Below are 10,648 nucleotides of genomic sequence, written 5' to 3' on the forward strand. Positions count from 1 at the left end.
GATCAAGTTTAATGAGGTTGAGGATAATTTGCAACTAAACAAACAAAATATCCCCCTTCAATCACAATATATACCTCATTATTGTTTTGAGCTTATATAATTAACTTGTTGGCTCAAACCTTGGACGAGCGCGCCCTCTGTTGGATACATTTATACATGCGCAGTGCGTTGAATCTTTCATTCTTTGAATGCTGGTGAGCTGCCACATTCAATATGGAGAAAGCGCGGACGTATATGCATTGCCTTACATTTAAATAAAAAGACAAATAACTTAACATCCTTTGTTTTAAATAATGTTTTCCTTTCATTTTTTTGTTGTTGCGTGAAATACATCATAGTTGTTACATTTTGACGCTGGATATTGATAGCAAATGTCAGATAACTTCCGGTTTATCAGACCAAGAAATAGATATTGTTCTAGTCATTTGTTTTTCCAACCTGCCCCGCTCCTGCCAGTAGATTATGTTGCGTTTCGGGTTTTTCCTGGTGGTTTTAACGGCGTTTTTACGACCTGGTAAGGTAGAGGTGTGCCAAAATGACTGCATTTATGTCTCAAGATTGTCCCTTACTTGTGATCTTAAATGATAAATGCGTTATGGCTCTGTATCTACATGTCTATAACGGGATGTGATTTATTTATTAAGATGTTTACAATTCTCATTCCATATTTGCCTGTCTGGGGTTTCTAAGGATACTTGATGTTCATCAACGACCCTCACAAACCTCCAGTAAGACTTTTTTAACGAAATCTTATATGACATACTTATTATGTGCCTAAAAAATAATCCTGTCAGGTGATCGTCAATCGGGCCGACCACGCCCCTTTTTTGTTTTGTTTTGGGTTTTTTTTTAAAATCAGATTCAGATTTAAAAAAATAAAAAGGTTAAAATTGCCTATACAGCCATTGGAGGTGAACCAGATTGAATATTTTTTAGAGTATTGGATTCAGGTGAACATTTGCTTTTATGATTTGGATTATTATAATTATTATTATATAAAGGGTACAAAACAAGGATATCATCATAACACAAAGAAAGAAGTATGTCTTGAACTTGGGTGCAAAAATATTGTGTTCTTAATATTTTTCTGAGCTACAAAGCTAAAAATTAAGATGGGCAGGGATGATATTTAAAAAAAACTAATGTACGTTATATCATAAATTAATTAACAAAGTATAAGATCGGTAATTGGTATCGGCACATCCTCAAAATTAGGTGACTCGGTCTCGAACTCGTGTGCCAAAATATGTGAACTAATCTCTGATTTCATCTTCTTCCTAGGAGGGTCTCTGTTTAGAATGCCGCAAAACCATCCAGTTCTCCACTAACCTGATTCCCAGCAAAGATACTAAGGTGCTGATCACTTCTTTGTCTTTTAATCAATAAGGATTTTATCAAATAACGGCCTAGCTACATTACCCTAATTGTATTATACTATGTGTTTTTGCAGGAGCTCATGTATGAAAGCTTGCATGCGCTCTGCCAGCACCTCGCGGACAAACAGCAGTTAGAATGCGACTCTCAGCTGAAGATTTTTTTGCCTCAACTCCTGCTGCAAGCATTTGATGAAAAGGTATTTTGCATTGTTTGAGCTTAAATGTGGACTGATCTATATCTGATCTCCATTCTACAATAATGTGTGATTGTCTTCTATAGAAAGCAGAAGCAACATGCTCGGTTTTCGGGCTGTGCGCTTCCCAAAATCGTATGGACGCCCTGCCACTTCCCCACCACAACCCCGACAAAGACATGCCCGCAGTCACCAACACGCATGTGCGTATGAGAGAATGTACACCTAACATTATCACTACATGCAGAACCAAACAACATACTAGTACTTTTAAACTGTTTTGTTTAAACTATTATTTGACCCAAAAAAAATTGTTTAAAATGCACTCGTTTCAACTGGACAGGAACTGTCCATGGTAGATGAGAAAAAAAATCCACCCAAGACATACCCAATTTCTCGGAGCTCATATGTATTTTTTCATTCCATTATACAATTCATTATTGTGGGTAATGGGGTTGATAGTGAGCATGCCTTTTTTGCACTCAGTCATAACAGAGATGTTAAAAGAATGTTGTCATTTCTTAACATTAAAACCAGCGTACACCCTCTTACATTCATTTAAAAAAAAAATTATTGGTATAAGGAATACAGTTCCAAAAGAGCTCTGATTACATTTTTAATTTCTAGTAGTAATAGAAAATGTGACCTTTTAAACATTAATTTTTGTAAATGTTCTCATCTTCTTCCAGGATCAGTTCAACCCAACGTGTACACTCTGCTTGTATATTGTCAAGAAAATTGAGAATTTGTTGCCCGAAAACACAACTGAGGTAAGTTCTAGTTTTTTAGCCATTCTTCTTGTCTGACATCTGTCGTTTTCTTCTTCCTTAAGGAAGCTTTAAAGAAGATCATGGGAGATGTTTGCAATCTCCTCCCGGAAAGCTACAAGGAAGAGTGCGACGACTTCATTGCCAAATATGGCGTAGAAATAGTGGAGTTCCTGCTCACTTCAGCTGCCCCTCACACAATATGTACACTGCTGCACGTCTGTTGGTTCAGGGTCTCTCCAGCTCCAGGTGAGTTACAGCTTGATCGACTAAATATATGGGCGTTTCCAATTTCTGACAAATTTCCAGGAGTGACCTCAGTTTCGGACTGCGAGTCATGTCGTACACTGGCTGTCCTGAGCAGACTTCAACTGGGGGCGAATGCAACAAAGTCACAAACGTCCTCTTTCTTCCATTCTCTGTGTGATCTTCACCCTAATGCCATCCCAAAGGTTTTTCATTCTGTCCCGGCGTGGTCAAAAAATCTAATAATGCGCCTCCAGGGATGATCCAGTTAGTATGTCTTTTTTTGCTTGTTTTTTTAGTGTGAGGCATTCACCAAAATCTATGGTGCAAGACTGCAGCAGGTTTTGGAACAAGTGGACCGTAAAGACATCTGTGAGGTATGTTTAAGGAACCCTTTCAAGGAATCAACACAATCAAATGTTGTGCTGTTATGAGTTTTGTCTTCACTTTGCTATTTTCTTCAGAGAGCTGATCTGTGCACTCCAAAGCCAGAGCTAGTGGGAAGCAATCCATGCACCTGGGGGCCGAGCTACTGGTGCAAGGACATTAACACAGCTCAGAAGTGTGGTGTAAGTTCAAATCACCCACCTTCACTTTTTAATGTCCGGTGATAGATTTTGTATGAATCGTTTTTTCCAAGTATTTGTAAACAAGAACACATCTTTGTAACATTGACCTGATTGGATCGGGGTTTTAGGTTTCCATCTGATTAGTAATATTTTTGTTTCCCTTTCAGAACATGGCATTCTGTATGAAGCACATATGGAAAGAGTAACCAGATCTGAATCTACTACTCGCACAGAAACAAAGCTATTTGCTTCATAAACTATGGTGACATAATTTTTAACTGCATGGCAATATATGACTGGGAGCCAAATTTCAATTGCAACTGCTAGCTGTTGAATAGTTGTAGTATAATCAATGAATGTGAACATTGCTTGGTCTATATTACATAACATATTTAGATGATAGAATAAATATAAGAGCTGCTTTGCTTAGATGTACACCAAAAAGGTTTATTTTGAAACATCAACATAAAACACAGTGTAAAAAAAGTACTTGATTTAATTTTTTTTCTATTTCAATGAGTGAAAAAAATCTTCGTATCTGTGTTGTGATGCACTTTTTGTTTTAACCACTATGCTCCAGTGTGGTTGTTTACACCCTTATCACTCTCTTGCCTCTTCCAAATCTACAAGACAGATCAAAATGGAATCTGTATCATCTATGAGTAAATTCCACTAACAAACAAAAATAAACTTGACATGATTTGTTCATTCAGTGGAACTGAAAAAGTTTATCATATTTGCAGAATGATGATTGAATTTTGTAGTGCTAAGTTATGCATCATAAAACCATTGGGTAAATATAAAAACTTTTTTTAAGATATCGATCAAGTTAATGAGCCTTCAACTTGAGTTTTTTTTTTTCAGACATTCTTGTAAAGTAATGCATTGTGTAGCCAGTCACTGGACTTTTTTCTATTGTGTATGTTTGTTGATCAAATGTAATTTGCTTTGTCGCACAATAAAGAGCATAAATACTTGACGCAATACTCACCCAATAAAAATTGTATACCAAATTACAAAAGAAATGGACATTTCTGATATATAACATACACAAAGAGCTTACCTGAATATAGGCCTCTGATAGAGTGATCATTTGGGGAAGGATATCAATCACCTGCAGGTCTTGCATCTCATACCACTTTCCAGTTCCCTGTTAAGACAAACGTAGAGTTGGCCTTACTTGGGCAAAACAGGGATTCATACACTGCGGGGTTCAATATCAAAAAAATCTGGCTGTACTTACATGATGAAGAACATGTATCCTGTAGGCTCCCTCAGCTGGTTTCCCATCATGCACCACGTTCGCAACGAGGTCATACGTTGTGTTCTTTTCTGTCACTTGAGCTTCTTCTGTTAAATACTCGCGGAGATCAACATTCCTGATGAAGAAAATGTCAGTTCAGTAATGACTTCCAATTACCCAAATGACTGGTGGCAGGTTTGTGATGGACGTGGAAGGACGGCAACACTCACGTGATAGGAAAGTTGACGATGGTGGGATTTTTTTCTACAAAGAAATTGTTCTTTGTGAACCTTTTGATGCAGAAGATAAGGTAGGGTGGGAGTTTGGTCAACTGGAATCTTTTCAGGAAGTTCTCTTTGTATGTTTTGTACTCCTGGAGGAATATTAGAAAGCGACTTATTAAATAAAAATGAAATGAGCATAGGATAATGTTTTTTTTTTTGCAATGCGGGACAGTCAGTAAATATATTTTCATGGGAAAAAAAATTGTCAATGCTCTTACCTTCTCTGTGTTGCCATTGAACTTTCCCAGGATGTTAAAAAGTGGGACCTGTGGGATAATAAGCTGCTCCTTCTCATCCTTGTACAAGGGGGCCGTAGGGAGGTCAAGGGTCAAGAATAAAAATGTGGACTCAGACATCTGCTCCTGATACTCATCAGTCAAGAGCAGTAAAGTCTTCTCCTCTGGCGTCTAGAAACATAAACATGAGAAGGGCTATACCAATGGTGATTTTTTTTTTTACTTCCGAACCCATTTTTAAGACATTTTGCCTCAAATCATTCTTTGACACCGAAAGACGTCCAATGCCTCACGTTTTCTCACCCATAAACCCTCAACTTAAATGTATAGACTATGGATTGTTTTAGTAAATTTATTCTCCTCACCAGATCTGGGTGTGGGAGCTTCTTTGAGAAAATGCGCATTGAGCCTTGGAATGCTTTTGTCAGGATGGCTAAAAAACAGACAAATCAAGACTTTCTTAATATGCCGAAAAAATGTCATGTTTGTTTTTCTCTAAAACTCACTTGTTTTTTTCTTTGTGCCCCCAAGGGCACCGTGCATCGCGTTTAAAAACCACGTCATGAAGTCCACAGCATCTCCTAAACAGCACACAGACTATTGTCATGACTCCGCTTCCATTTCCAGCAAGTGCAGAAATCTGACCTTGCTTGGTGATTTGGAAATTCTTCTTGCTGCAAAGCACCACAGCCTGAAGCATCTCGTGAGGAGAAACGTGGGCCTTAAAATTTCTTGGATTCCAAAGTTTACGCATCAGCTCTCCGAAACGCTGCACCAAAAGAAACATGATGTCTCCAGGCGGTCTGCGAATCCCTCTGTAGTTCTCCTCCTCCAGAAAGTAGTTTCGCAGTGGCGGGACATTGGAAAAAGCCTTGATTGAGGGTGACAAGCAGTTAAGATAGTGATCAAGAAAATGAAGGAAAAAAATATTTATACCTGCAAGACCACATTGGCATAGTCATTGGCTTTAATGTTATTGAGGCCAACGATGCCAGGCAGATAGGTCGTTCCGTCGTAGGCTCTGTAAAGCTTGCCCTGTTTGTCCAAACCCGAAATGTGCTGCTTGGTAAATGTTGGTTTGAGCACATACTGTGGAAGAAAATGATCATGAATTGTTGCACCAGCTCGGAAACAAACAAAATGAAAAGCTATGAAAAATTATGCCTGATGATCCCACACTCACCGTAATGTCTTCAAGTGAGGAGTCAATGATTTCATAATTGTCAGGCAGACAATAAAATTTGAGTGTGTGCAGATTCAGGAACACATGATGGGTGAACTGGACACTGTGGGTATACGCGTGGGATTTCAAACCTCGACCTAAACAGGGAAACAAGTGCATTTTATTAGTAAGAACGTGATACTATTACAGGGAAAGCATGCACATACCTTGAAAGTATTTCCCACATATAAGACAGGCATATACATTGATATGTGAAAGGGAGATGGAGCAGAGCTTCTCAAAGTCAAAATCCAGCACACTCCTGCGGGACAAACAACATTAGAGGCGCTGCTAGATGACTTGTTAGCATTTAGCACAATCGGATGCGCTCAAGCGAGTGCATTTTACCTGTTTATGGTGTCAAGATAAGGACAGTGACGGCTTCTTCGGTCTTCTACGACACGACCTCGTCCTTTTTTGATTGGCACTGTCACACGCGCACAAAAATCGGCTAGTCAGAAATCATGCTATTCAAAACCTGGAGTGCACTTCTGCACTATTTTTCTCCTACCGGGTTCGTTGTCTTCATCGTCCCAATCATCTTCTCTTTCTCGCTTCACAGAAACTTCTGCGGTTATCATATTGTAGAATATCGGTGAAAGCAGGGAGAAATAACCACTAGAAACTTTTGATTCTAGCAAATGAATCGGTCGAACACAAAACGCGTCGCAGCCCGCCGTGCTACGTCAATTTCCGCGACAAAAAAGATACCGGAGGCCACGAGGACTAACCAAGAGTTTACACCAAAGTACTCCAAGTAGATGAACGCAGTCTGTGAAAAATTCAACATTTACAGATCCCTAAAAAGAGAGTTTAAAAACTATATTCCGCTTTGCGAGACACTGAACGACAGAAAGTAAACAGGCTTTTTTTAAAAGAAGAAGGTTCAAGTGTTCACGTTTCACTCTAAACCCCGGAAGTGTTTTGGTTGGCCAGTAATCTACAAGCAGCTAGCTATGTAGCTTTTTGTCAAGACTGTTGTTGCTCATTTTTGCCTTATTGGCATAATCGCACAATCATATTTTTCTGCTGAAATGGAGATTTTTAGAGATGAAGAAGATGCGCACGATTTAAAGGATAAACGTAGCGGTCGCTTGGACATGAGCCACGGGTTCCTGTACCATATCCGCAGGAACCAGATTGCCAGGTGACTACAGCTAAGGCTAGCGGCCATAATAAATGTGAACGAAAGTGTCTCACAACTTTTGACTTTTCTATACAATTAAAATAAACGAGAGGCGTGAACGAGCTTCAACTTGAGTTTTTTTTATTTATTTGGGAATCACGTACGCCTAAAAGTTAAGTACGAGTTGGTGCCAGGAAAGAAAAACAGGTTAAAAATCAAAATGAGCATGGGGAAAAACTGCAATGAATTCGAATTGAACCAAAACGACACAATCAAGGGAAAAGAATAGATGTATAAAATTAATAACCTAACTTCAAGACCAACCTTTTCCTGATGATCTTCAAATACAAGGCTTTATATTGTGACAAGATGACAAGAATGACAGTTGCACAAACAGTACCAAAACACAAAAATAGTACAGCACAAGTTTGATGGATTAGTTGTGTTTTGGTACTAGTCCGATGGTTAGAGAATCACCTATTTCAAGATTACATTGTCCACAAGTGTGGAAATTATTAGGAAAGCAATTTAGATGTCAGATACAAAATGTATTATAATTCTAATTTTGTTTGTCTTTGCATCCAAGAGATGACTACGACAAAGAGGTGAAATTAGCCAAAGAATCTCAGCGACGAAGGCACACTACAACTCCTCAACGACCTAAGAGACCTGACATTCAGGTCTACCATCCCCGACAAAGACGTAAGGCATTTTTAAAGCTTAAATCTTGTCAGCCACTTTCAATTTTCTACAGCATGTTGTGATTGCATCCAATAAATACAATGTTCTAGATGGATCAGAACCTCAGGCGGGCGCCGAAACTGATGAGTGCAACGAAAGCGGCTCCAGCACTGAAACCGAGATGCAAGGAACCAAACTCTTCTGGCTAGACTATCAAGCGGACTCTGGGGATGTTACATCTTTCCTTGTGCACAAGGTGTGCAGACTATTGGGTACCTGCTCATCTTTGAATTCTTAGTAACCTTTTTTCTCTTTTCCCAAAGGACGATACACCAGCAAGGGTTGTGGAACGTGTTGCAGAAAAGAATGTCCTGGATGTGGCCATGCGAGCCGTTCTGGAGGCCCGCATTGGAAAGGAGATGGACAAGAGAAGAGATAAACGCTGAGAGGAAAGAAATGTCAACTTTTCGTTTGAACAAAGAGGCACGGTTAGAAAAGACCAGCCAAGAACATCCTGATTAACAGAAAGGCTAGAGACAGAGCTAGCGTGAAGGAGGACCTAGATGACTGTGGAAGAGAGTACGTACACAGATCCAATCCAAACTCCTGTTGTGTTAAAAAAATAGACTTGGAATCAATATCAGAAATACAGAAAAGGGCAGTTGCACTATGACCTCATTTATTTCACAGTATACTGTTTCCGCTCCAGATTTACATCATGGGGAACCAGTGTATTTATTTCAGGGGGGAAAGTGTGATCAATTGGACAAAAGTTTTTTTGTTAGTTTATTTTGAACAGTAAATTTGAATACGGCATTGCAAGTGAGTCAGTATTGGTTTTGACCATGTATTTATTTTTGTTTCTCTAGTTATAGTAGTTTAATTTATTGTATTCTGTTTCCGGGTTCATTTCTTTCGTACTTGTTTTTTTATAGCGGTAAACTTGTCTGATGCCATTTTGAACAATGTGAATTTCTTCGTCAACTCACACAGAGAATAAAAACATGCATACAAATGTGCTGTGCTCATTAATTATCTCGAAAGGCATCCATCCACTTCAGTCAAATTACACGTTGAATATAAATAAACAGGTTTTTACATGTCGTTTTCCAAAGGTGGCGACAAAGATCCATTTTAAAACTCAATTTCCAACAAAATGTTTTCTCTTTGCCCAGAAGTAACCTCTATTCTTCAAAATAGATTTGGCTTCATTACCTTTGCAAATTTGAATGCAAATTTTTGGTTAATTTTCTACATCAATATGGACATTGTTTTCATAAGTTTCAGGTGAAACTCTCATTTCTTGATAAAATGAACATTTCTTACATTTTTTGAGCCATTGCCAGTTGCATGTTAACAACATGACTATGTTATCAGTACTACTGCAGTAGGAATATTATGCTGTTCTCAAGGTAACACAGAACACACTATTTTCTGAGGGAAAGAAGTGATAAATAGGGCATTTACTTAGCAATTAACCAGATTTAGCTGTTATATCATTCTTTTTTAAAGATACAAGAATGGAATGCAAATTCTTTCAAGAAGAATCTAGATATGCTGCACCATTGGTTGGAAAGGGACACACCTCTTCTTTAACTTCCCTTTTTAAGAAGCATGTGACTTGGCCAGAGATGAAGTATTAAATTCCAACTCTGGCTCTTTCCCACCATTCATGCTGGCTTTAGGAACTGCATCCAAGAAGTATCCAGCTACATGTGAGGTGCTCTCTCACCATTGAAATCTACAAATCTGTCTTTTTTTCAACCCCTTATAAGACTTGTCAATTCTTGCCAAAGTACATAATCTTGCCCATGCAAAAACAGAAATAGTGTGCATTACAGAAGTATTTCATTATATAATCCAATATAGGTACTAAAACTTGCTTGGGTTATGTAATTCAGTTTAATTGTGTTAAACTAACATTTATTAACATTCTATTAGGTAATTTATATTTACTACAACATATTCATTAATAATACCACCATAAATTATGTTAAAAAATATACATAATAATAATCACAAATATTTGTTTGAATGAGGGAAACTACTCACTTGCTCCATAAAGGGTAAAGATCTGAAGTGGCAACTTTCAAATAGCTGTCCAATGTGGTGAGCACTGTCCTGAAAGGGTTAAAAGCAACATGTTTAAAATTAAACTGAACATAAAGATTATTAAAAAAAGCATGCTGTGCGTGAGCCGAGAGATGCACAAGGACGCCTTTCAGTCTGTGTTTTGCGCATTGTTTTTCTGAGACATCGGGAAAAAAGGCCCGTGAGGTGAGGTGGTTTGCAAATTTCTCATGCAACCAATCTCAGTTATTTAGCCAATTTTAAATGTTTGTGTGTCAAAGATTGCCCTTCTTGTATTTGACCTCATTTTAGTTTCATGTGAGTGAAGGGGTTTCCTATTTCAATGGTGCAGCAGCATACTGTGCACGGCTCGTTAAATATAGACATTCAAGTGAACCGGTGGAGTAGTGGAAATGGAGAACCACTGTATTTACAGGACAGACCAAATGATGATGTAATTTGTGCACAAATATATGAGCCTGATACTGTAATTGCACTGATCTAATTTAGTTTGCATAACCATCTGGACAAGAAATAATTCCACCAATAAATAGTTTCCCAGTTAAAGGTCAACGGGGCGAAACTTATTTTCTGCCTTGACTATTATGGGCCAAGTCCACATTAAACAGTAATT

At 38.3% G+C, this 10,648-nt stretch overlaps 3 protein-coding genes across 4 annotated transcripts; 2 read left to right on the forward strand and 1 right to left on the reverse strand.

The window, feature by feature from the left end:
- Positions 1 to 404: 404 nt before the first annotated feature.
- On the forward strand, positions 405 to 4,171 carry LOC144215443 (prosaposin-like). 2 transcript variants are annotated; one of them, XM_077744378.1, is made up of 11 exons: positions 405 to 514; positions 691 to 728; positions 1,282 to 1,353; positions 1,451 to 1,573; positions 1,657 to 1,773; positions 2,260 to 2,340; positions 2,403 to 2,586; positions 2,647 to 2,789; positions 2,883 to 2,960; positions 3,048 to 3,152; positions 3,320 to 4,171. In XM_077744378.1, the coding sequence occupies exons 1-11, from the start codon at positions 463 to 465 to the stop codon at positions 3,356 to 3,358; spliced, it is 1,032 nt and encodes a 343-aa protein (XP_077600504.1). In that variant the 5' UTR covers positions 405 to 462; the 3' UTR covers positions 3,359 to 4,171. The 2 variants fall into 2 exon arrangements, with proteins under 2 accessions (XP_077600504.1, XP_077600503.1); XM_077744377.1 differs by having other exon boundaries at positions 2,403 to 2,789.
- Positions 3,574 to 7,290, reverse strand: LOC144215441 (ubiquitin carboxyl-terminal hydrolase 39-like). The gene is made up of 13 exons (XM_077744375.1): positions 6,649 to 7,290; positions 6,486 to 6,564; positions 6,305 to 6,399; positions 6,099 to 6,235; positions 5,852 to 6,004; positions 5,561 to 5,786; positions 5,422 to 5,496; positions 5,281 to 5,348; positions 4,898 to 5,086; positions 4,626 to 4,768; positions 4,396 to 4,531; positions 4,216 to 4,302; positions 3,574 to 3,775 (listed from the first exon to the last, which is right to left on the reverse strand). The coding sequence occupies exons 1-13, from the start codon at positions 6,716 to 6,718 to the stop codon at positions 3,722 to 3,724; spliced, it is 1,512 nt and encodes a 503-aa protein (XP_077600501.1). The 5' UTR covers positions 6,719 to 7,290; the 3' UTR covers positions 3,574 to 3,721.
- Positions 6,822 to 8,904, forward strand: LOC144215444 (UPF0561 protein C2orf68 homolog). The gene is made up of 4 exons (XM_077744380.1): positions 6,822 to 7,284; positions 7,850 to 7,965; positions 8,055 to 8,200; positions 8,268 to 8,904. Exons 1-4 carry the CDS (start codon positions 7,172 to 7,174, stop codon positions 8,388 to 8,390), a joined length of 498 nt encoding a protein of 165 aa, XP_077600506.1. The 5' UTR covers positions 6,822 to 7,171; the 3' UTR covers positions 8,391 to 8,904.
- Positions 8,905 to 10,648: the final 1,744 nt, after the last annotated feature.

Source organism: Stigmatopora nigra, chromosome 22, assembly GCF_051989575.1.
Source record: "Stigmatopora nigra isolate UIUO_SnigA chromosome 22, RoL_Snig_1.1, whole genome shotgun sequence".
NCBI lineage: Eukaryota > Metazoa > Chordata > Actinopteri > Syngnathiformes > Syngnathidae > Stigmatopora > Stigmatopora nigra.